General features: G+C 44.2%; 1 protein-coding gene and 1 long non-coding RNA gene across 2 annotated transcripts in view; one reads left to right on the top strand and one right to left on the bottom strand.

The window, feature by feature from the left end:
- Window positions 1-26,922, top strand: part of LOC136582303 (uncharacterized) — an 82,319-nt gene that overhangs the window by 44,787 nt on the left and 10,610 nt on the right. The gene's annotated exons all lie outside the window — the stretch shown is intronic.
- The window catches only part of LOC136582300 (cathepsin W-like), a 34,283-nt gene continuing 10,728 nt past the window's right edge, over window positions 3,368-26,922 (bottom strand). Inside the window, exons 7-11 of the mRNA XM_066583219.1 lie at window positions 20,965-21,084; window positions 18,499-18,563; window positions 12,063-12,147; window positions 6,093-6,151; window positions 3,368-3,866 (exon numbers count right to left, since the gene is read on the bottom strand). Of these exons, the coding sequence (XP_066439316.1) occupies window positions 3,759-3,866; window positions 6,093-6,151; window positions 12,063-12,147; window positions 18,499-18,563; window positions 20,965-21,084 (437 nt within the window). The 3' untranslated portion in view covers window positions 3,368-3,758. The remainder of the gene's footprint in view (window positions 3,867-6,092; window positions 6,152-12,062; window positions 12,148-18,498; window positions 18,564-20,964; window positions 21,085-26,922) is intronic.

Genomic DNA, 26,922 nt, shown 5'->3' with positions numbered 1-26,922 from the left:
CCACTACTGGCCCTGGAGTATGTAAAATAACTGCAGACTGTTGCACTGTGGACTGGAATGTCATGTAACAGCCAACACAGAGCCAGGAAATAATTTTGCGCAAGCCTGCTGTAACACTTAGCTGGCTGCATATGAATTAGGAGGACAACTACACCCAGCACAGACCCAGAACACTTAGGACTGTCACAGGCAGCCCAAATAGATTTTTTTCCCCAAATGTTTTTGCAAAGGCCCACTGCCTATATACACTGTATATGTCTTCTGTCCCTGCGTCACCACTACTGGCCCTGGAGTATGTAAAATAACTGCAGACTGTTGCATTGTGGACAGGAATACAGCGGTGATGTAAGAGGCAACACAGAGCCAGGAAATAATTTTGCCCAAGCCTGCTGTAACACTTAGCTGGCTGCGTATGAATTAGGAGGACAACTACACCCAGCACAGACCCAGAACACTGAGGACAGTCACAGGCAGCCCAAATAGATTTTTTTCCCCAAATGTTTTTGCAAAGGCCCACTGCCTATATTCAATAAATATATGTCTTCTGTCCCTGCCTCACAATATATGTCTTCTGTCCCTGCCTCACAATATATGTCTTCTGTCCCTGCCTCACCACTACTGGCCCTGCACTATGTATAATTACTGCAGGGCGCAATGCTCTGCACGGCTGATATACAAAAAAAAAATGTGCAACACTGCAAAAAGCAGCCTCCACACTACTGCACACGGTTAGATGTGGCCCTAAGAAGGACCGTTGGGGTTCTTGAAGCCTAAAATAGTCCTAACACTCTCCCTATAGCAGCTCCGGCACCAACAGCACTTTCCCTCCTCTATGTCAGAACAAATCTGTGGTGAGCCGCGGGAGGGGCCGATTTTTATACTCGGGTGACACCTGATCTCGCCAGCCACTCACTGCAGGGGGGTGGTATAGGGCTTGAACGTCGCAGGGGGAAGTTGTAATGCCTTCCCTGTCTTTCAATTGGCCAGAAAAGCGCGCTAACGTCTCAGAGATGAAAGTGAAAGTAACTCGAACATCGCGTGGTACTCGTCACGAGTAACGAGCATCTCGAACACGCTAATACTCGAACGAGTATCAAGCTCGGATGAGTACGTTCGCTCATCTCTAGTCCTTAACCCTTTCCAATCCACTGTCTGACCTCTGTAGACATTATGATTTAAGGCTGTACAGCTCTAATGTTGGAAGACGTCTGTCGGGGTTCTCTTACTGTATATTGCCTGCCTCCCTGCTGTTGGAGCCTATCCAACGTGTCACCTCATGCAGTACTGGCTTTAGCCAGCATTTGGCGCCGTTGTATAATAGCAGAAAAAGAGTAAACCCCCAAGGAAAATCTTGATACAAATTGGATTGGAAAGGGTTAATACATCTGCAAATCCCTACCCAGCTAACAAGACTAATGTTCCGAACTATTTGGTTTGAACTTGACCTGGTTAGTCACCTATGAGACCTTCATTGCTATCTGCAACCATCTTCTTCTTTACATTGTCCCTATGGAAACCAACATGCACCAAGTCCAGCTGCTAGCTACCAAGAGCCTAACTGAAGTGTAGACACAGGGGGCCTGTATGTTAAAGGTTGGTTCTGGTTTCAATTTTTCTCTGGATGTCTCAGAGCCAGATTTTGTCACATTAGTAATTCTTCTAGACATAGTAATTTCTCGGGATGTTTCTAAAATTCATGTACTGCAGTCGCTCCAGAACAAATATAGTTTTATATAATCATCATTAAGGAGAAAAGTGCTTCAAAAGTGTATAAAAAAGGCAACAGAGTCATATTTCAGATTGCACTTTGCACTTTGGGGTCCATCCTTTTGAGCCGAGCAATGTAAATGACATTGGAACCCAGGTTCAAGCGTGAATGTTAGAATGCTACTGTGATAACTTGGATCTCCTCTAAATCTCCTATGTTAACAAAAGTAAAGGATTTATTACGTTATTTCAGAATATGGCAACAAATAAATCTTACTGCTAAAAGATATCAAGCACCCATCTAACTGCATTTTTTGATATTGGGATTTATATGTTACATGCATGCCTATCATACATAAAGTAGTGCAAATTATCATTGCTTACATATTGATGTTACCTATTCTATATATAAGAGCAAAATATTGTATATGGTGTGTACATAGAAATCACATGAACATCTAGATCTACAAAATATACACCACTCAAATAAAAATCTCTTTATTAGCAAATATTGCAATAAAAGGCATAAGGCGCTCACTAAAGCAGCAAACCACTGGGTAACATCATGCAAAAACAATCATATTAGGCCTGTTTCACCCAGCCTGCACAATCACACAAAATCATGCAATTTTGTAGCTCGTGTGTAACAGGCCTTATACTCTCACGTGTGCAAGTCCATAGTAAATATACAACATATCCTCAGGGCTCCTGCACACTGGTGAGAGTTATATTGGGCTGTGATTCACAGCCCGATATTGCTCTTGCAAACCTTCTAAAACCCCCTGGATGTGAGGCGTTTTCATATGAGAACAGCCTCGCATAACTGCGGGGAATCCCATCATCCCATTGCTTTCCATGGGGCGGCATTCTTTTTGTGATATTGCCCACTGTTATCAATGGGGCCGCCAGCCCCTTTGAAAGCAATGGGAGAACATTGCGATCCCCTGCCACTGTTGTGATAGCAGGGGCAGAGGATTCCTTTATCCCAATGGGGAGTACCCTCATTACTGAACACTGTGACAGCAGTGGCAGAGGATTCCTTCATCCCCGCAGGCAGTTCCCTCATCACTGAACACCCTGCCGTTGCTGCCACAGTGTTCAGTGATGAGGGGACTCCCCGCGGGGATGAAGGAATTCCCTGCCACTGCTTTCACAGCAATGTTTTCCCTTTTCATTGCAATGTTTTCCCTTTGTTTTTAATTTGGCTGGCACTGCTGCTGCTGGCCCCATTGTGAACAAGGTGAAACCCCTGGATGCAACAGCCTCATATCCCAGCAGGGCTGAAGGAATTCCCTGCTGCAGCTGTCATAGCCGAAGCAGGGGATTGCGATCTTCTCCCAGTGTTTTCAATAGAGCCGGCAAAAAGAATGGACATGCTGCAGTTTTTTTTCATGCAGCATCGCAGGAGTAAAAACATCACAAAAGAGAATGAAACCATTTAGATTCATTGGTTTCACAATCATGTGTTTTTACTCACTCTCGCATTGCGAGAAAAATCACCCGATTTTCTCGCCAGCATGAAGGCTCCCTCAATATTATAAATTATGTAAAAAGGCATACCCATACAAGACCGTTAGTATATATATCAATATCATACAGACCCTGAAGTCGCTGCATGGATCCTGAGTGCTGATTAACTATTAATGACCTGTCCTAAGGACAGGTGATCAATAGTAAAAATCCAAAAAAGTTCGGACAACCCCTTTAACATATATTGAAGCAGAACACATGGGAGCTATGCCACTGGCTACCTTGGTTGTTACTCAGATTTCCAGAAACATCAATCAGAACCACAAAGAATAACTGCTGAACCTTTTTTTTTGCTTTTGCTAGAAATGCACTTTAATAATTTTGTAAGACATTTTCACATTGCTTTTGCAGAGTAAGCAGGTAAACCGAGTACATGATTATATAGTAAAGATTTAAAAAAAAGGAAAAAAAGATATTCCCACCAAGTTAGCTAAAGCATTGCATGTGTATTACTAGGCTGGAGAAGAGCATTTTGCCTGACTGGTATCAGATTAGTACAAATATTGAAACTGAAGTTCACGTTAGGCAGGACAGCGCATGCTTCTACTTCCTGGGTAAGTTGTAATAGCACTTAGAGGCCACCTTGTGATACCGCACATGTTTTTCCCAAAGGCAATTCTAAAAAAACCCTGAGGAATAGAGAGAAACTATTAGTATTAATATTAGAATTACTGTTATAATGTACGAACATTTAAAGCTCTAATTTACATCCGTAAATGAGTCTCTAAATGCAGTCCCTGAGCCACATGTGGCCTGTGATGCTGTTCTGTGCAGTCCCCAAGCACCTGGATACTGAAATGTCTGTATGTGCTTGCTCACATGTATTCTCTATGTCAGAGATAAGAGGAATGGCACACAGAGAGAGTCCATGATCTTCAACGGTAGTGAGAGGAGTAAGAGTGCCAGCCTCATGGGAGTACCTTTAACCTTCATGTGGTGAAGAGAATGGAGGCTAAGGAAAGGTATCCTGATGTTCCTATCCCAGCAACCTTCATTTAAGTATGAGAGTTGAGTGAAGAGAAGAGTTCGCTGTGCACTGATTCAAGTTCTGAATCAAGTGAGTGCCTGGGAGTGATCCTACCCCCATCCTCCTCTGGAGTGTTCCCTTTCCACGAGCGGTACCACACAGATAACGTGGACTGTAGGACCAGTGTCATCCTGTGTCTCCTCTGTGACCTCAAGTCTACTGTCCTACCTGCACAGGTGTGTATTAAGCGGTGTGTATTAAGCTGTATGCTGTCAAGCTTCAAGTAAAGTTTTTCCAGTCTCTGTCCGTTCCCAGGGACTGTGGTATTCAAGTTAACTGTGAATGTGGACTTTCTTCATTTAAACGCCCGGTACAAGCTACGGTGAGAAGGAACGTTGGTATCACACGTGACAAGTCTACAGTCCACCATACGTACTCAGGTATTTACTGTCCCAGCGTTGCCTGGAAGAGGCCTAGCAGTACTTGGGCTGAGGTTGCGTGCGTCCCTCCGGATAGAGTCTGGTAAGAGCTACTGTGACAAGTGCCAACTCTACCCTCCCAGCTCCTCAGCGCGGGCCTCGTGTTTGCGTGGCCACTGTGGCACCACACATGTGGCTCTCTTGTAATTTATTGAAGTTGTGAAATGTTAGACTGTTACCACTTACCATAAGGCTGATTTTTGCTGTGGAATCCAGGGTGGGCATCCAGCTCCGGGTTCCGCAGCAATAACCCTCCATAGCATGCTGTGGAAAAATTATTCTTCATGCACACGTGCCGAAACCAATTGAAGTTTCCACTCACGGATGAAAAATCGCAGAATGCTCCATTTTACTGTGGTTCCTGCATGGACGGCTTTCATTGAAGTCAATGGAAGCCGTCCGACCAGCAGTCAGTCAGCAATTGACATTTTGGACAAGCCGCAGATTCCGCAGAAAAGCATGAGTTTTAAAAAATTCTGTACTGTGCGTGTCCGACAGCGAGCTGTGCAGATAATCTGAGGAAGACAGGTCAGTGCGGTCACCGGCGAAGAAGATGACAGGTACGCAGAGTCACGCAGAGATCAGGGCCTGATTCTGTGCAGGATTCCGCAAGCAGAATCCGACCCACCCATGTTCATTCGGCCTTACCCCCATAATCTATAATGGTTAGAGCATAATTCATGCATTCTGAATTCTCATGCAGTCTCCTCTCTGGAGTGTTGATTGAGTGTTGAAAAAAGGACCTTCATTTTCCTGATAGATGGGGATCCTGGAAGTGGAATCTGTATCTATCAAACATTTTCAGGCATGTACTTTGATATGCCATGAATGTCTCAGATGATAATAAATCTTTAAGTTTTATGGCAAACCATAGGAGTGGTTGAGTAAAACAATATGGCCCTCAGACCAGAAAAGCTTGTGCCTAGAGCCTACCACACAAACTTTGTCATTTTAGACATGCAGTGCTACATCTTCTTCAGCCATGTATTATTTGTGTGTTATCAGTTTAGTAAGGGCTCTTTTACACTGAACGGTGAACGATGAAAATCAAACGGTGATCGGCCCGTTTACTGTGAATGGAGGCTGGCGAGCCAAACGATCTCTGAGACGCTACGCCTCCATTCACTGAGCGAAGATCGCCCCTTTATAAAGGCACAGGAGCAATTATCATCTGACAGTTGTCCCATGTGAAAGGGCCCGTAGACACTGTTTGCCTATAATTATGACTTAGACAACAATCCAACCATATTTTAATAGTAATCAGTGTAGAAATACAAGTAATTTTAAAAAGGGGTCAATTTTTCTTGCAACAGTAGCCTAATGTTTAAGCCATTTTTGTCTTTGGCTTCACGACTGAGGTCTATGCCTTGGTGAAATGAATAAATATACATTTTTTACGCAATACTTACATTTTCTCCCCAAGTTTTCCCCCAACTGTTTTTCACGATCCAATAATGTCCAAGCTCACCTGCATAAAAAAAGCAACAATTCTAAGTAAAATTGACCTTATCTAGTACCTCTACTTTATCTAGTATGTAGTAGGTGAACCTCTTCAGCAAAAATAAGCACAAATTCTATTTAGACCATTAAGTAATCAGATTTAAGAAAGTTTAGCTGTTGCCGAGCTGGCCAATTAGGCCAATTATACTCCACCTGTGAGTTCTAATAAAAGTGGAATGTGAGCCAATATAGAATAAAAATGAGGGCAGTTTGGGTGGTTGCCCAAGGTTCCCCGGGATGCCCATGGCTGATGAAACCACCTCCTCATCTTTAAGCTCAAGCTTTCTGCTTTCTTGGATTATGTATTGTTAAAGAGCAAGCTTGTGTCACAGCAGTGCTTCCTCCAATCATGAAGTGGTGACTAGGTGAGATTAAAAGGGGTAAAGGGTGTGTCACATTAGCCAACTTAATTTAGGTACCTTGGCTAAGGCTTGCATGATTGCCCAGCAGCCAGCCCAAAGTCCCAGCCAGTCAGAGATTCCACCACTGAGAAACACATTGTCCGACACATGGCCGACAGGCCAGCAGAGAGAGAGTTGGAGACTGACAAAAGTGTTGTGGTCAGGCAGCAGCAGTGCAGCAAGTCAGCAACTTCTTCCAATTAATTGCTGCTGACTGCTACCCCAGAATTGTCTTGTGAGTCCTTCGCAAATTTTTTTTCTGGATCAGATCAGCATGTGAAGCATTAGCTGTCAGGGTGTTGTACAGTAAAAGCTCTTTGAGATGAAGCCTGGGCCAGATAAGAAGGTAGCCTTCTTAAAGATTACCTTAAAGGTACCCCTTGAGGAAACTTTAGTGAAACGCACGTCGGGGCGCAGGTTATAAGGTTGGCACTATTGTCATGTTCTTATTATTGTCCTGTACATGAAAATATATAGTATTCAATATGGTTGTTGTATTACAGTCATCATTGGTAGCATGACTGTGATAGCATTGGGTATCTTTTGCATAGACATTTGTCTATTAACCCTTTCCAATCCACTGTCTGACGTTTTCCTACATTCTGATTGAAGCTTGTACAGCTCCAATCTCAGAAAACGCCCGACAGGGTATTCTTACCGCCTATTGCCAGCCACTCTGCTGTCAGAGCCTCTCTGGCGCACACACACTGGCTTTAGCCAGCAGATGGCACCGTTGTATAACAGCAATATGAGAAAGCCTTTTAGGAAACCCTGAATCCAAAATTGGATTGGAAAGGGTTAACATGACATGCTAGAGGCCTTCCTTTTTTTATGCATAATTTCTTTTTGTTTTGGAACTTATCTCTTCTGTTATGTGATATTTTAATATAATTCTATTTAATAAAATGTCATTCTTTTTATTGAGGCTTTTGCGTGCTGACCTCTTTTTTTGCCTTTTTAAAGATGTAGTCTTTGGAGAGGTTATCCTGTATATACATATAGCAGATAAACATACTGGCCAATTAATTTGTTTAGCATAAAACGAGCCCTTAGTGTATATCTATGTGTCTGGGTTAGGAAAATAAGACCAAATCACTGGAAAGTTGTGTGAAATGTGCTGTTGGTGGCTTGCCTTTTAAGTTGAAGATGACATTAGCAGGGAGTATGTAAATAGCTGCAATAATTGGAATCTTCTCCTAGCAGGTTTAGACTGATAATAGGCCTATCAGGTAGATTCCTGGTGGGCCAGTTGATTGGTCAGTGGGTCAGCCACCATGTCTAAGCAAAAAATTGCACTGATAATGCCACTGACAGTAGTGGTGAAGAGTAATGTTGGTTTGGCACATTTTGGAAGGTAATTTGTGTACACTATGGTGCTCAGTGCTCCTGGGGGTGTATTTGGAGCTGCAGTGTACTATTTGGTAGTCTTAGGCGGGGTTCACATGGGGCGGAATTGCCGCAGAATTTCTGTGCAGACTTTCCGCACAGAAATTCTGCAGGCATATTTAAACCTGAGATTAAGCAGTAAAGTGGACAAGATTTGCAAACAGTCGACAGTCCGCGGGGAAACTGACGTGCAGCACGTAATACAAATCCACGACATGATAATTGTATCGCTGTTTCTGCTGTGAGGTCTTTATGGGAAGAGATTCCCGCAGTGGAATACAGGCGGAAAAGCCACTTCAAACCCGTGCCAAATGGCGCAGGTTTTGAAGGAGCCTTTCTGCTGCGGATGTCTCGCAAAATTTTAGTGCAGTCCCTCTGCAGACAGCCTAAGGGATCCTACCCACTTGCATTTTTTTAACGCTGAGATATCGCAGTTTTTTTGTCACTGGGACTTTCTAATGTTAAAAATGCATCGCAAGTTTGTGCGTTCAGATTTTTGTACGATGCATTTTTAACATTAGAAAGTCCCAGTGACATTCGCGTAAAAAAAACTCAGCGATATCGCAGCTTTAAAAAAACGCACGTGGGTAGGAGCCCTTAGGGAGATGTAGGATCCTAAGACACTGAGGCAGATTCTTCAGGAATCATCATATATATATATATATATATATATATATATATATATATATATATATATATATATATATAATATGCGAAAGCCCTCACTGACTGACTGACAGCAGCACTTCATACAACTGATCAGTTGGGGTGCAGAGCAGCAGATTGTATATCTTTAGGATAGGTCATCAATCTCTTAGGCCTTAAACAGGTGGTTACATGCGCTAATATGCTCGCCAATAGTGCGCGCGAGTTTGAAAAACAAAAAGCGGGAAGATAAGTTCTGCCCTATCTTTCTTGCGTGTAGAAAAACTACATGCGAGAAAAAAAAAGAAAGTCCTATCTTTTCTTGCGCATAGTATTAATGCGTGAGAATCATGAAATGAATGGTTATTTTTCGTCCAAATCGCATGTATGTGAAGCCCATGCTTTCCAATGGGTTCCGTCACATTAGTGATGTTTTGTAGGCTGCTACATTGTGAGAAAAAAATTCCACGATTTGCTATGTTTTGTAGCCCATGTTTCCCTATGGAGCCTTCCTTTGTGTTGCATCACATCGCACAAAAACGCGGTTTTCGTGTGGTGCAATGCAACTTTTACAGTAGGAAATCCTACTGTTTCCCCTAAAATTACCCCTAGCTGCATTAAAAGAAACAAAAAAACTCCAATACATTACCTAACAGGCAGTGCCGCCACACTTCTCCGCAAGTCCCTGGCACACTGGCTTGTAGTTTTCAGCTAGTGCTTCCCGGTCAGAAGTTCAAAAACCCCACCCTAGGAAGCGCTGGCTTTGATTGGCTGAGCTTCGGTGCTCGAGAACCAATCACTGCAGCGCTCAATGAACCAATTACAGCCATTTGTTTTTCTACATGTAGGAAAAAAAAGGTAAAGTCCTATCTTTTCTCACGCATTGTATTAACACGCGAGAATCCCGATAGGGAAAACTAAACCATTGAAATCAATGGGTTTTTTTTTCGTCCCGTCATGTGGCTGTGATTTTCACAGTTGTGTAATGGTACTAAAACACGCCTATCTGTTTAAGTCCTTAGCCCCCAAAAACCTCTATAAGTAATTTCTTTTGGTTGTATCCAGGTACCTTGTAATTGATTTCACTAGTAATTTCTCTCCCTGGGTTTATTAGGCGGCTTTCACACGGGCGACAAATTCTCACGATTTTCTGGCGATGCGACAGCGCTACAAATTGCATGTATGTGAAGCCCATGCTTTCCAATGGGTTCCTTCATATTAGCGATGTTTTGTAGGCTGCTACATTGGGAGAGAAAAAAATCATGGCATACTGAATATTGCTGTGATTTGTGATGTTTTGTAGCCCATGTGTTCCTACTAGAGCCTTCCTATGTGTTGCATCACACGAAATTGCTGTTTTCGTGCGGTGCAATGACACTTTTACAGTAGGAAATCCTACCTTTTCCCCTATAATTACTCCAATGCGATGACGGCGATTGGTTCATTGAGTGCTGCAGTGATTGGCTGAACCGCGGTGCTCAAGAACCAATCAGAGCCAGCGCTTCTTGGAGGCAGGGTTTTTGAACCTCTGACCAGAAAGCGTTGGCTGAAAACTACAAGCAAGTGTGGCGGGGACCTGTGGAGAAGAAGTGTACTGGAGCGGACAGCGCCTGATAAGTGGTGTACTAGTAATTATTAGGCAACTATATCACCAGTATTTCTGGTGGCACGATGTTCCACACAGGTCTGCTACATGCACGTCACACGCATACTCAGCTCTGCTATATTGCTTTTGCATATGAGCTGCATGTGATTTACGAACTTCAGCTGCTTGCTGAGGAGACATGTTCGCTCCTAGCTTTTGCATATCTGCTGCACGAGATGTAAAACTTCAGTTGGTGGCTCAGGTGAAATCATGGCTTGTTGCTGTATCATGTAAGCTGCATTAGCTTCATGGCGGTGTTGAACCGTCTGTGGTGACAAGTTTGCACGACAGCGATGGTTTGTTTCATCGCTGGACAACGATTGATGATTAGATGAAGGCTGGACTGGTGTTGGTGGCATTAGCACATGAGATGACATGATATCACATTCAGGAGATGTGAAGATACTGATGGAGGACTATGCTTCAATATTGTGGGTCAATGTGCACCGCCAGCTATGTATGTGGACATTTGTAAGCTGTCATTTATTGGAGTCTCCACACAAGTGTCCAGCTGTCTCACAACATACAAACTGCCAGACTGAATGCTGCTGTATTTATAGCAACTGAGGCCGCAGGGGTTTGTGGGCAATGCTGTCCGTCCATAATCCCTAATTCACTGCAGAAGGCGGATAAGGAACCTGTGATGATGTCACAGTCATGTGATCAGTGGGCCGAGCTAAGAGTCGGTAACTGACATCACATGTGCAGTCAGGCTCTGCATGTAACTTACATGTCACACACACATACAAATTTGACAAATAAGTGGTTGTTAGTAGTTTCATAGTTTTTTTTTTTAAAGGCATATAGGGCCTATTTTCAAGGTAGGGTTTATATTTCAAACCTCCCCAAAAATCCTGGCAAAAGAGCGCTACAAAGTCGTGCGACTTTATAGTGCCAGGCGTGACTTTGTAGCAACACAAAATCGCGATATAGCCGCGAGAAAACACAGTGATATTGCACATAACACAGATGCGATGTTGCTGCATTTCTCTCGCGGCGATAGCGCTGTCACCTGCGTGAAAGAGGCTTTACTTCTACATGTTTGCACTACAATCTTGTCTTATGCAGTTTTACAATTCTAAGAATAAAATATCTCACAGCCATGTATTACTACTAGAGATGAGCGAGCGTACTCGGCCACGCCCCTTTTTCGCCCAGTACAGAAGTACTCGAAAATCGCGGTGCTCGATCGAGTAAATACTCGAAACGAGTATACTCGCTCATCTCTAATTACTAGCAATTCTTGCACTTTACAGTATCATATGTTTATTCCACGTATGAAGCCTATGTTAGAACAGTTTATCAGAATCAAACTACTAACGACCACTTGTCTGTGAGTTGTATGTGTTTGTGTGTGATTCTTATGCTCCACCCCTGGTGATGTCATAGCTCCGCTCCCTGGTGACATCATTGAAGGTCCTACAACATATATAAAACACAGCGTCTGACCGACAGAAGAACAACACATTTAGGTTTCTTGAAAAGGGGAGGGCAAAAAGAATACAACTAAACCGCTATTATGTCAGACACAACTCAGCATTCCTGTCAGAACACACTGAGGTGGGCTTAAGGACCTGTGGTGATGTCACTGCTGTGGGAGGAGCCAAGCTGTGTTTGTCTTATGTGGTAATCAAGCTGCTGTGTGTGTGATGTGCCACCAGAAACACTGCTACTATAATGTCCTAATATTTACTAGTACATATATACACATCAGTGATCAGATATATCTGGTATGATATTAAGTATCATATGAAAACTTCTGTCTAGGAGCAAACTAAACAAGAGTTAGGATTTATTTTTACCTTTTGAATATCCGACAAGTAAAACTGCATGGTTTAGATAATTTGGATCACAGTTAGAATTCTGTATCACTCCATTCTTGTAATGCTGTATTGATAAAAGAAAAATAAATTATTAGTGACTACTTAGACATACAGACAGAACACAAAGGGGCAGATTTACTAATACTGTCTAATGCCTGGCTTAGACACAATGATTATCGCTCAAAAGATGTCTTTTAAGCAACTTTTGAGCGATAATCGTTGGGTGCATTTACAGGGCAATGTGATCGCTCAAACGATAGTTTAGAGGAATCACTTTGCGGTCCAAGGGGGGTATACAGAAGACAGCTGGAGCGCTGTCTTCTGTAAACTCGTGCTGTGTTCACGGAGTGCACAGCTGTTATACAGCTTAGTGCTCCGAACGGGGTATGCAGAAGATAAGTGGGGCCGTTTGTCTTCTGCATCCAGCTGTTGTCTTGTCGGAGCGCTCGGCTGTTATACAGCCGAGCACTACGAGCGGAGTATGCAGAACACAGCTGGACCGCTGTGTTCTTCATACCCCGGATGTTCACGGAGCGCTCAGCTGGTATACAGTTTTGCGCTCCGCTCGGGGTATGCAGAACACAGCTGGACCGCTGTGTTCTTCATACCCCGGCTGTGTTCACGGAGCAGAATACCAGCTGAAACAATAGTATCAGTTGTATCCCGATGTGAACTCCTGATAAGGCTGATCGTTCTCTTTCAGCATGCTGAAAGAAAATGATCAGCGACTCGTTAACGAAAACTGCACGATGTCAGTGCAGTTAGACCCAACGATTCTCGCTCAAAAGACGGCTTTGATCAATTTTGGAGCGAGAATCGTTGGAGTGTATTTGCATATGAACAAGTCAACAGTCTTTTTTTTTATAGTTCAAATCCATTCTATTGTGAATGCAAATGAATAAGCAGAAAGATAGGTCAAAACCTATGCTTACTCGCTCGAAGGAACTGCGCCCGAGTAACATGCTGTGAGAACGAAACAATGGCTTTGCTTCATCACATTTTTACTTATCAACGCAATTCTAAGATTGTTTATTAGTGACATATTGTATCTTATGTTAGGGGGAAATTTTCAACAATATATTTTGTCTTTTTTATTATTATTATAAAAAAAAAGAAAAATCGCAATTTTCAAATTGATCTTTCTGCTTCTAAGACAGATAGTCATAAACCACAAAATAATTAATATTAACATTTACCTTAAGCCTACTTTATACTGCAATCATTTTTTTAAACGTTATTTTATTTTTTAAGACTTCGACAAATATATAAAAATTTAGCAGTAATTTTTCACATTTGCTAGGAAATTTTAAAATCTGATTTTTGCTACGGACCAATTCAGTTTTGACATGGCTTAAGGCCCTGTATATCAGAAATCCCCCATGAATCACCCCATTTTAAAAGCTGCACTCAATGTATTCAAAATGGCATTTTGGAAGTTTGTTAACCCTTTAGATGGTTCACAGGAATTAAAGTAAATTACATCAGAAATTAGAACATTTCATTTTGTTTTCTACAGATTTTCAATTTAAAACCATTTTTTCTATAACACACCAGGAATTAGCCGAGAAACTAAACTCAAAATGTATTACCCTGAATCTCTAGATTTTAGAAATATTCCATATGTGGGCCAATTATTTTTTTTCCTGGAGTAGAGATGGAGCTCATGTGGCAACACTATTGTGCTTTCTCCAGCTAATTCTGAGGAAGGGGCTACGTCCCCGAAACGAGTTGTGAGCTGACTGTTAATGCATTTAATCATTAAAGAAGAAGCCGGGCAATCCCCTCGTCTGAATGTGTTTTACTCTATAAGGGTTGCGCCTACAGTCCACTATTTTTTCTTTCTAGAGTTAGCATTCTGAGGTATTGGGACATTTGAAACCCCAATAATTTATCCCATTTTGGAGACTTGACCCCTAAGTGATAACTTGTCCTATTCATCATCCCTTGTTTGTAACAGACTCTGCACCTCTTTGGGCCCTTTCCTTCTTACCAGTGGAGGGAATTTCACTAGGAACGTTTTGCTCTGGTACTATATATGTGGCCTTGCTTCCAGAAGTACTGGGCTCCCTCCTTCCTGTTCCTCAAATATTAGGGCCTTCTCCTGGAATTCAAGAAAGGTGCCCGTCTGGCCAGCACATCAATATACCATGTAGGCATTTTACAGTGCTACCTGTATAATGTGCACGGACAGTTTTTATACCAAATCCTTGTTTAACGCATGTCACTATACAGCTTGATGACTTGATTAGACAGGTTAACCCCTCTCATCTACCTATTGTAGTCAAGGACGCAGTCTGGTTTGGGGCCTCTGTACTGGTACCTTGTACTCAGTATAAGAACATCCCTCTTGTCCTTATACTTGACACACAATACTTTGTCATTGCATAGTGCCTTGATCTAACCACTTAGGGGAATTTGAACAAGCAGAGACTTAGGGAGCCTTTTCTTTTTTACCTCAGTGTCACATGCATCCATTTTTTCTGGAAAGGGAGCTCTGGAATATGGGAACACTGTTTATGCAGGTAGAGGTGGTACCCTGATCCAGCAGTAGGTGCAGAAAATGCCATACAATTTTTTTCCTGTAATTTCCAAGAAGGTTCCTGGTGCCTAGGACATAAACTAATGTCCTGTGTAATTAAAGGGTTAAAATGCACCAGATTTATTACAGTCAATCTGCAGGATGATAAATCTAGTGAATGTTTAGACTAGTCTAACTTATACCTATTAGTTGGCTTAGTTTACACCATATTTTGCTCATACAATCTGGTGCACAATATAATATTAGAGTCACCCCACCAACTACAAAGCCATGCACCCTTCCCATGAAGCCATGCCCTTTTTTCAGACATTTCAAAAAAGTGCCTAGAAGAGTCTAAAACACTGTGGTGCAAATTATGTAAGACATTTTTCTAGCACAATTTGCATTAGGAAACTGGCACATTTACAATAGTAAATTAGTCCCAGTAGGTTTCAGTTTTGTGGAAAATCACTGTTGACATGTCTGTAAAGTATTTGCATAATCAGTAAAATAAAATCCCTTTGAGCCTCCCATGAAATGTCTGTTAATTTAGGCTCACACTGGCCCATCGGGACAATGATGAATTCCCTGGTGGACCTATCGAATACTCTGCATGTTGTGGTTTTCCTATGATATTCAAAACATTGCGCCAAAATGCATCTTAGGGGCCCATAAGGCCTCCATATAGGGAGTCCAGTTCTATAAATAAAGCATTATAATTAGGGGCCCCCTTACAGATTTTGTGTTGGGGTCCAGAAGCTTCAAGTTATGCCTCTGATATACATATACATGGGGGCATAACTATAGGGGATGCAAAGGGAGCAGTTGCACCCGAGCCCAGGAGCCTTTGGGGCCCAAAAGCCTTCTTTTCTCCATATAGGGAGCCCAGTACTATGTCTAAAGCATTAGAGTTGGGGGCCCTATTACAGACTTTGCATTATGGCCCAGAAGCTTCAAGCTACACCTCTGCAGGCACACATACACACATATATATATATATATATATATATATGAGCTTGGTTTAGGCGTTGTATTTACTATATGAGCTTACTTATGGTGCTGTATTGGTGTTATGAGCTGTGGACATGTAATAAGATTTGTTCTGGTGCTGTAGATATGTAATGAGCAGGATTCTGGTCCATTAAAGGGTTACTTTCACCTCAGACAATTATGGCGGCTACCAGATTGGCTGTTTCCATATCTCTAGCTGCCTCATATGCATGAGTACTTCCAGTAATAATTGTCTGAGATGGGACAGCCTTGTAAAAGGGTTGTTTCTCTTTGAACCATTGACCTGTCCTGAGGATAGATGATACATACTTAATTGGCTGGGGTCTGCAGCCTAGGACCCCTGCTGATCAGCTGTTTTCCGACTCTCTGTGTTCATGTGCAGAGCCGTTGTGCTGCAGGAAGCAGACAGCGCCATACACTGTGCACCAACGCAGGTGTGCATTGCTTAGAATTAAAAGTGGTTCCAAACTGACAGCACCACTGAAAAATGGAGTTAAAATAAAGATGTACTATTATACCAGGAGTGTGATACCCAGTAGTATCACAATATATCCAAAGTGAAATTCACATAAAGCTAAGGCAATCCAGCAACCAAATGGAACCATAGTAGACAAGCTGCCACCTTCAAATTCATGGTCCAGGGCCAGAACAAAAAGAAATAAGACAAGGCAATGGGAGGAAAAGCATAATGAAGATGCAGGATAATATTACATGCATTTCAGGGGTGTTTAACAAGTAATCCCCTTTCTCAAGGATGCATATATATATATATATATATATATATATATATATATATATATATATATATATATATATCATGGAAACAGACACCAAAGGTTTTTCACTTATATACTTAAAGGGGTTGTCCGGCCATAAACATTAGATCTCATTACTTCTGTTTGCCCATTTCCATGCACTTTGTAATATACATTGTGCATGGTAAATGAGGCAAACAGAAGTTATTGACTTACCTGTAGGGGTGCACCCCCCTCCCCCCCCCCCCCCCCCCGCTACACCTGTCAGAGCTGTAGGAGCAGATCGCACTGCTCTCCCTGCTCTCTCATTACTTTGAATGGGGCCAGCCGGCTGCTGGCTCCATTCAAAGCAGTGAAGCGTGCATGATGCCGGTCCTCCAGTCATGTGGCCGGTGTCATCGGGAGCGCGCACTGAGGAGAGAGAGGCAGCAGTGCATCATGGGAACTACCCAGCGGCGCCATCTTTGAAAAATCCTTCAGGCAAACTTTATAAGGTAAGAAAAGGAATAAAAAGGTGAGGAAAATATCATTTTTCATGGTTAAAGCTGTAATGTGTGATGCTTCTCCACTACAGGGCATTCATTGGGGGAAAAAAAATCAGTTTCGCCGGCGGACAACCCCTTTAAGTGAGTGTGGATCTAATGGTAGTCAGTGAACTGCATTGGACTGGATTTGGGGACCTCAGTTCAGATGACTACACTCTTTATTACTTGGGAAACAAGCTGAAAAGGATAAAAGGGCCTGCCATTGAAGCAAACAGAAAAGAAAAATCACAAGGTGCATAGAGACCCCCAAATACATCAATGATAGGGGCAGGTCCATCCACATCAGTGCAAAACCTCTGAATGTGACCATCATCCAAGTCTATGCACCAACACCAGATGCATAAGAGCAGAACATTGAGGAATTCTATGCCCAGTCCAGAATTAATTTGACAAAATCCGAAGAAAGGACATTATCTACATCATGGATGATTTCAACGCCAAAGTCGGAGAAGGCGAGGATGAGGAGTGGTCGGCAAACGCGGCTTAGGGAAGAGGAATGATGCTTGGTACCAGGAGAAAAAGTTTTGAATCACCAACACCTTAACCAGCTGAAACAATGCCTCTACACATCACAGCCAAATAGGCTATATCCTCTACCAGCAGAAATAGAAAGATTCAATTTTCTCTGCAAAAACACTACCAGGTGCAGACTGTGGGTCCGATCACCAACTCCTTATAGCCAAAGTCAGGGTCTGACTATGCAACCTCTGGCATCCTGCCATACAGAGGAAATTTGATGTCAGCAAGATCCCCACACATTATGCAGTTGAGGAGAGGAACAGGTTTGGCTTGCTCAGGCAGGAAAGTGGGGCTCAAAACAAACTGTGGGCAGAAATAAAGGGAAATATCACTGAAATCACTCAAGAACACGTCTCATACAAGAAGCAAGTTCACAGTGGGAGCTCGCTAATTGCAACCCCCTCCGGATTGCTGATAAAAGCTAAGGCTAAGGGAAGGCTGGATAAGGGGAGGCGACTTAATGCCAAATTCCAAAGAGAAGGCAGTATTATACAGTAGAACTTTACCCTGGCACCAGCAGTGACCACACAGAGGAACATGGGGGCCAAGAATAATGGGACAGCTGCCAAACAGAGAAGCACCTGGCATCAATGAAATCCCTGCAGAGCTGCTGAAACCAGTTCCAGGAGCTGCACTTCCAACATTATGCCGGACAATCTGTAGGACCTCTGCATGGCCAAAGGATTGGAAGAGATCATCTTTCAAAGAAGGGCGATGTCAAGGATCGTGGAAGCAAGCAAGGTGCTTCCGAAAATCATCGCACAACCTCTCTTAATAAATACCCCGACGCGCCAGGACGTAAATGTACGTCCTGGAGCGGGAAGAGTTAATAAATATCTGCAGAAGATTTTATTGCTGGACATTTTATTGATGGTGGCGTCGTTTGGAGAGAGGGTAGGGTTCTTCCTACCCTTATATATGTAAGTTTATATTATCCTACATCTTCAGAATGCTTTTTGTTTTGGGTCATTATTGATTGATTGCCTTGTCTTATTTCAGGTTGATATTGCTGGCATTGTTCCCATTCACTTAAATACAGTGAAACATTCTGCCCATAATATATTTACCTGGAGAAGAACAGCATTGATGCTCACAACAATTGTCCCATGATTCATGGTATAGCAAGCCATAACTTAAATAAAAAACACAAGTATATGTTATCACTGTATTCATTTCATTTTGCATTCCTATTGCTTTAACTGTGCTAAAATTGTATTACCCCCCATACTTCCCATTTTCAACTTAGGAGCCAAATATACTGAGGTAATATCAGTATATATTGAGAAAATACTGAATTGTATTAAGTCTTAGCATTGTTTTTGGTTGGTTTTGCAAAAATAAGAAAATCAAGATTAAAAATGATAATTGTCCTTATAAAAAAAAATTACATTTTACTTTTAGGCCATATTGCCCAGCCTCAACATTACCACAGCAGTATCAATAAGCAGGCATTATCTCGATAAAGATTAACAGTCTCTTTATATGCAGTCTATAGGTGCCTGAATCATTTGAGAGCTCTTTCATAGAGTTTTCAATCTGGAAAAGTAGGAATATCGTCATAGCCACTAAACAAGGATAGTGCAAACCACTGTTTATTCCTCAGCCATGTATGGATATGAAAGCTGGACTGTGGAAAAAGCTGATAGAAGGTGGATGGATGCGTTTGAGCTGTGGCGCTGGCGAAAGCTGCTGCGTATGCCCTGGACGGCAAGAGTAAAGGCCCATTTACACAGAGCGATCAACCTGAAAATCGCCCTTCAGCCTTATCAGCAGATCTCCATGGGGAGTGCTGATAGCATTGTTTCCCGTTGGAGAACAAAGGAACTGAATGCAGATAATAGCCCTCAGGCTATTAACTGCTTTCAGCTAACGCTTCATTTGCACACTTAATTGCTCTTAAGTCACTGAGTAGCTACTTAAAAGTTGAGCAAAATGATCACTCAAAGCTGTCACTCAAACTGTCATTTGATCGATCATCGGGCCGTGTAAATGGGCTGTTATATCACCAAAGGCCAAAATGACTGGACTCAGACTCACGTACATTGGCCATGTAATAGGGTTGTAGCACAGTTGCTAGAAAAATCTATAATGCTTGGACAGATCAGTTTCAAAGGAAGACCTGGCTTCCAAAGAACGCGATGGCTGATACTGTCAAAGCTGATACTTTAGGGTCACTGAGGGTTGTGAACGACTAAACAGCTAACAACAACATATAGGTGCCTAGTCCCAAGGGGGCCTCCTTGACACTGGGCTGATGACAATAAGAGCTGGCTTGGCTTGGTGTCTCTTCTCCTTATAGTAGCATCATTTGCCCAGGGCATTATGCCTTCCACAGTTCTGTTGCCGTTGGTATTGACATGTGGGCTGAGGCAATAACTTCCGTTGAGTCGGTGGAACTAACCCTATTGCTATCTACCTCTTAAACCATACACTCTCTCAATGGCATTAGCTTCCACTGACTCTCTCACCTAGCATCTGCATATGCAGCCTAGTAATCTGGTCAACTGGCCCTGGACTGCAGCCTGGTCATCACTGCTGCCTCTCTTGTCCTCAGGTCAGTTCTCCAGTTGTCTCTGGTCAGCTGTCATCATCAGGTCATGGTAGGGAGGGAGATCCCTCTCCTACCATGGATGGACACCAGCTTTTTGGGTCTCACAGATGTCATCTGTGGCTGCCTGCGTCACCACAGTCGTTGTGACGCTCTCCATTTCTCAGACAGGAAAGTAATTTAGCATCACACATGAGCCTACTTGTAACTGAGCCCCCTGTTGGTCACTGAGACCTCCTTGCAGTCTATTGAACCCCGTGCTGCAGCTGCCACTACAGCAGGGTTTTAAACAAGTTTCCCCCTTCATGCCAAGTTTCTGAAGGGATCAACAGGGGGGGTGCAGTTTCACATTGCAGTTCTCTCTCCAAAATAGCACTTTTATATTGGCCATTCCTACAAGTGCAGAGCAGGCTGATGCAATGAGGCTTCTGGGCTGGGGACTTGCAAATTGTATCACCACCTGCATCATCAGAGGGAGTGGAACATATCCCCAGTGCTTGCTAAATGTCAGACCAGCAAGAAATGGAGCAGCTCTCTTGCACATACCATCCACAATGAATAACAAAAATCAAAACACCTTTGATCCCGCTAAGAGTTGGCCTCTTGTATAGAGTAATGTTCCATTGAAGTCTATAGGAGACATAGAAACAGCTAAGCCAATTAACTTTGCTGCTTCCACACCTCCTATTTTGTAGTCAACTGTATATTTGGAATGCAGGTCTGGGGAACCCTGTTCTTTGGATTGATTGGGACTACAATGGTCGGAACCTACCAATGAAATGTATATGGCATATACCTTTTATATATTTAGGTGATTATCTAATTGATGACTATATGCATTTACACATTAAATTAGATAAATAGAATTTTCACATTTGCTAAACATAGCACATGTATAAACCTTTTACCTAGGAACATCAGCAGGATTTCTTTACAGTTAAAGTTTCCACCATACAAAGAACAAATTTGAAATTATATTCCTTACCATCTTCATTGTGAGTGAGCATTATAAAGTCATATACATAGCCAACTCTCTTGAACCGGTTACTTCTACATTGCAGTGTTAGTCCTTCATATGGGTAATCATCTTCAAATGCCAATCCCCCTGTAGATGAAATTAGAGAAAATTGTAGTTAAAGCATGATGTTTATGTAATTATTAGAGACGAGCGAGCGTACTCGTCTGAGCTTGATACTCGTTTGAGTATTAGGGTGTTCGAGATGCTCGTTACTCGAGACGAGTATCACGCGATGTTCGAGTTACTTTCACTTTCATCTCTGAGAAATTTGCACGCTTTTCTGGCCAATAGAAAGACAGGGAAGGCATTACAACTTCCTCCTGTGATGTTCCAGCCCTATACCACCCCCCTGCAGTGAGTGGCTGGGGAGATCAGGTGACACCTCAGTATTAAAATCTGCCCCGCCCGCGGCTCCCACAGATGCATTCTGACAGAGATCAGGGAAAGTGCTGCTGATGCTGCTGCTATAGGGAGAGTGTTAGGAGTTATATTAGGCTTCAAGAACCCCAACGGTCCTTCTTAGGGCCACATCTGACCGTGTACAGTACTGTTGAGGCTGCTGTGAGCAGTGTTGCACATTTTTGTTTTTTGTATAACGGGCGTGCAGAACATTGCGTCCTCAGTCTGCAGTCATTGTACAGAGTATAGGGCCAGTACTGGTGAGGCAGGGACAGTGGTACAGAGAAAGAGATATACAGGCTTTATAGGCAGTGGGCTTTTTCAAAAAAATTGGGGAAAAATACTGTATTTGTGCTGCCTGTGACCGTCTTCAGTGTACTGCGTGTCTGCTGGGGGTAGTAATCCTAATTAATACGCAGCTAAGCGTTACAGCAGGCTTGCGCAAAATTGTTTCCTGGCTCTGCTGTCTCCGTTACATCACCGCCGTCATCCCGCCAGAGGGAAACAGTATACATAATATACGCTGCCTACAGTATCTGTCTGCTGTATCAGCTCAGCATTTAAAAAAATAGAAGCAAAATACTTAAGGCCTACTAGTGGCCTTTGGCCACTTGACTGCTTCTGCGCTGTGAATTCCACTAGCTCAGTCATACGCACCTACGTCTCAGTGCAGGCGTGCGCAAAATTGTTTCCTGGCTCTGCTGTGCGCTCCGTAAGCGAAGTCAGCCTCCAACCACAGGCCAATAAGTGGCACATTTAATTACAGCGTTCTGTTTCTGCTCTACTCGTAATACACCATGCTGAGGGGTAGGGGTAGGCCTAGAGGATGTGGACGCGGGCGAGGACACGGAGGCCCAAGTCAGGGTGTGGGCACAGGCCGAGCCAGTGCGGTGGCCAGGGGTAGAGGCAGGTCCAGACCGAATAATCCACCAACTGTTTCCCAAAGCGCCCCCTCGCGCCATGCCACCCTGCAGAGGTCAAGGTGCTCTACGGTGTGGCAGTTTTTCACAGAGACGCCTGACGACCGACGAACAGTGGTGTGCAACCTTTGTCGCGCCAAGATCAGCTGGGGAACCTGATCCAGGTGTATCGCAGCCGACTGCTGCGGGATTAGGAGAGAGGCAAATTTCAGGGGTCCCCAGATTCATCTCACAATTAATGGGTCCACGCGGTAGACCTTTATTAGAAAATGAGCAGTGTGAGCAGGTCCTGTCGTGGATGGCAGAAAGTGCATCCAGCAATCTATTGACCACACAGACTTCTACGCCGTCCACTGCTGCAACTCTGAATCCTCTGGCTGCTGCTCCTCCTTCATCCCAGCCTCGTCACTCCATTGTCCAGCGGACAGCAGCGGTACCTAAACAATACGTAGGCTGCACCTGCGGATGGAAGCATCGTTCTCTATCACCATCAAAAACGGGGACCTTTTAGCTTCATCAATCTGTGTATTGTATTCATCCTCCTCCTCCTCCTCCTCCTCCTGAAACCTCACGTAATCACGCCAAACGGGCAATTTTTCTTCGGCCCACAAGGCTCAGTCATATTACTTTAGTAAACAATGTTTATACGTTTCAATTCTCATTAAAGCGTTGAAACTTGCACCTGACCCAATTTTTATTTTAACTGGGCTGCCTACAGGCCTAGTTACAAATTAAGCCACAGTAACCAAAGCGATTAATGGGTTTCACCTGCCCTCTTGGTTGGGCATGGGCAATTTTTCTGAGGTACATTAGTACTGTTGGTACACCAATTTTTTGGGGCCCTCGCCTACAGTGTAATCCTAGTAATTTTTATGGGCTTCACCTGCACTCATGGTACAGCAAGGTGTGTGGGGTTGGCCTACACTTTTGCTACATAAATGTAACTGGGGCCTTGTCTATACTGCAACTACTGAAATGTGCAAGAGACTGTTATCTCCCTAAACTGCTGCAATGGGAATGTTACTGTGGCCTGTCTTGACTGCTACTACTACTGAAATGGAACTAATACTGTGCTCCCCCTATACTGCTGCTTCCGAATTGTTACTGGGGCCTGTCTTGACTGCTACTATTACTGAAATGATAAGAACTTATCTCACCTCCCTTAGGTGCTTGCGGTGCTTGTAGTCTGTGTGTGCAGAGAAAATCCAAATTAAATCCGTTCTGCCATTCGGTCCTATGGCTTGTTCACATGACAGTGGATACATAGGGATCCGGACACGTTAGATGAATTTTCTTTGCTTTATTTTCTGCTTAAGCTTGTTCAATCAGGTAAATGGTACAACAGGTACCTGATTGAACAAGCTTAAGCAGAAAATAAAGCAAAGAAAATTCATCTAACATGTCCAGATCCCTATGTATCCACTGTCATATTACTGAAATGGAACTAAGACTGTGCTCCCCCTATACTGCTGCTTCGGAATTGTTACTGGGGCCTGTCTTGAGTGCTACTACTACTGAAATGGAACTAATACTGTGCTCCCCCTATACTGCTGCTAGTGATATGCTACTGTGGCCTGTCTTGACTGCTACTACTACTGAAATGGAACTAATACTGTGCTCCCCCTATACTGCTGCTAGTGATATGCTACTGTGGCCTGTCTTGACTGCTACTACTACTGAAATGGAACTAATATTGTGCTCCCCCTATACTGCTGATAGTGATATGTTACTGGGGCCTGTCCAGACTGCTACTACTACTGAAATGGAACTAAGACTGCGCTCCCCCTATACTGCTGCTTCGGAATTGTTACCAGGGCCTGTCTTGAGTGCTACTACCGTGTTTCCCCGATAGTAAGACACCCCCGAATGTAAGACGTATCGGGGGTTTCAGGGGGGTCGGCCAATGTAAGCCGTACCCCGAAAGTAAGACATATGTCTTACTTTCGGGGAAACACGGGGGTATTGCCGCCTCCCTCTCATCTAGCTGCGCGCCGCCTCCTGCCCACTTCCGCGCCGCCCCCCCTCCATACGTCACCGCGTCTGCCGCCTTTGGCCTCATCTCCACGGGGAAAATCAGATCCGCTGCAGATTCTCCATGGACATGAGCGCTGAAAATAGGAATAAATCAGAATTAACTTACCTCTCACACGCTCCGGATACTTCCTTCGCTGCGGCGTCATCTTCTCTCGTCGCGGCCGGATCTTCTTTCTTCGGCTCGGCGGATGTGCATGATGACGTCGGTGACGTGCCCCGCGCATGCGCCGGGCCGAAGCAAAATGATCCGGCCGCGACTGAGAGAAGATGGCGCCACGGCGAAGAGAAGAACCGGAGCGTGTGAGTACAATCTGATTTTTGTGTCCCGCGGTCCGGACGGCTTCCATAGGCTTCAATAGAAACCCGCGGGAGCCGTCCCCGCGGGAGACCCGCATGAAAATGGAGCATGGTCCAGATTTTTTCATGCTCCATTTTCCAATATAAGACATACCCCGAAAGTAAGACATAGTGGGGGTTTTGGGGATAAAAAGAAAGTAAGACACTGTCTTACTTTCGGGGAAACACGGTATTACTGAAATGGAACTAATACTGTGCTCCCCCTATAATGCTGCTAGTGATATGTTACTGGGGCCTGTCCCTCATGCTACCACTGAAATGTTACTAATTCTGGGCTCTACCTATATCGCTGCTAATGCTATGTCACTGGGGTGTGGAAACGGGGGTTTTCCAAAGACATGATGGTGGCGAGGCCATTTCCCACCAACGCGGTTACTGTTAAGGTGCATATAACCACGGACACATGGAGAGGACACGTAGTGCCTCAAAAACATCCCCCTCCTCCTCCAACAATGAAAACATTCTTGGCAAATACTTTGCATAGGTCCGTCTGGTGGCAGTCCAAGAATTTCACCTTTACCGACACAACAAGAGAGCCCCCCCCGCCACCATCCCCCCGCCACGGCCCACTTAATCCTGGCCACATTCCGAAAACCAACTAAATAAAACCGCGTTACTAGGTCCGCAGTCGCCACCACATTCCCACCAACGCGGTTACTGTTAAGGTACTTATTACCACTCTGACTGGGGCAAGCACTGTGGGCCGAAGCACACCTGTATTGTATGTGACGTTAGCTCTGCTGAGCAGGGCACTGCAATGGGATACATTCATGTACCGCCAAAGCCCACCTGCATTTAATCTGATGTTAGCTTTGCTGTCCAGGGCACTGCAATGGGATATATTTATGTACCGCCGGTGGCTTCCTGGGACCCACCCATGCTGTCGGTCCACACGGACTTCACAATACCTGCCTGTGTCTACTTATAAAAAACCCAGTCTGACTGGGGCATGCAGTGTGGGCCGAAGCCCACCTGCATTAAACATGACGTTACCTCAGCTGTGCTGGGCACTGCAATGGGATTTATTTATGTACCGCCGGTGGGTTCCAGGGAGCCACCCATGCCGTGGGTCCACAGGGACTTCACATTAGGGATTTGTACCTGCCAGTGTCTATGTATTAAAAACCCCGGTCAGCCTGGGGCATGCAGTGTGGTCCGAAGACCACCTGCATTTAATCGGACGTTACCTCAGCTGTGATGGGCAATGCAATAGGATATATTTATGTACCGCCGGTGGCTTCCTGGAACCCACCCATGCTGTCAGTCCACACGGAGTTGTAACTGCCTGTGTCCACTTCTAAAGAACCCCAGTCTGACTGGGGCATGCAGTGTGGGCCGAAACCCACCTGCATTAAACCTGACGTTACCTCAGCTGGATGGGCAATGCAATGGGATATATTTATGTACCGCCGGTAGGTTCCAGGGAGCCACCCATGCCGTGGGTCCACAGGGACTTTTACATTAGGGAGTTGTACCTGCCAGTGTCTATGTATTAAAAACCCCGGTCAGACTGGGGCATGCAGTGTGGGCCGAAGACCACCTGCATTTAATCGGATGTTACCTCAGCTGTGATGGGCACTGCAATGGGATATATTTATGTACCGCCGGTGGCTTCCTGGGACCCACCCATGCTGTCGGTCCACACGGAGTTGTAACTGCATGTGTCTACTTCTAAAGAACCCCAGTCTGACTGGGGCATGCAGTGTGGGCCGAAGCCTACCTGCATTAAACCTGACGTTACCTCAGCTGTGATGGGCAATGCAATGGGATATATTTATGTACCGCCGGTGGGTTCCAGCGAGCCACCCATGCCATGGGTCCACAGGGACTTCACATTAGGGAGTTGTACCTGCCAGTGTCTATGTAGTAAAAACCCCGGTCAGACTGGGGCATGCAGACACCTTGACAGAATGAATAGTCTGTGGCACATAGGTTCCCCATTGCTATGCCCACGTGTGCAGCTCCTGATGGAGGTGGCACAGGATTGGATTTCTCATTGCTTCTGTACAGCATTGTGGGCTATCTCCTTGCCCCTTTTAAAGAGGGTCGCTGCCTGGCCGTGCCAACCCTCTGCAGTGTGTGCCTGCGGTTCCTCCACTTGGCAGACGCACTTATAAATAGACATGAGGGGGGTGTGGCTATGAGGTCAGCGTGTGGCATGAGTGCAGCTGAAGGCTGCGCAGGGACACTTCGGTGTGTGCTGTGGACACTGGGT

The sequence above is a fragment of the Eleutherodactylus coqui genome, chromosome 11, assembly GCF_035609145.1.
Source record: "Eleutherodactylus coqui strain aEleCoq1 chromosome 11, aEleCoq1.hap1, whole genome shotgun sequence".
NCBI classification, from domain to species: Eukaryota; Metazoa; Chordata; class Amphibia; order Anura; family Eleutherodactylidae; genus Eleutherodactylus; species Eleutherodactylus coqui.
Note: the sequence above shows the minus strand (reverse complement) of the source record. Positions and strands in the feature narration are given on the sequence as shown.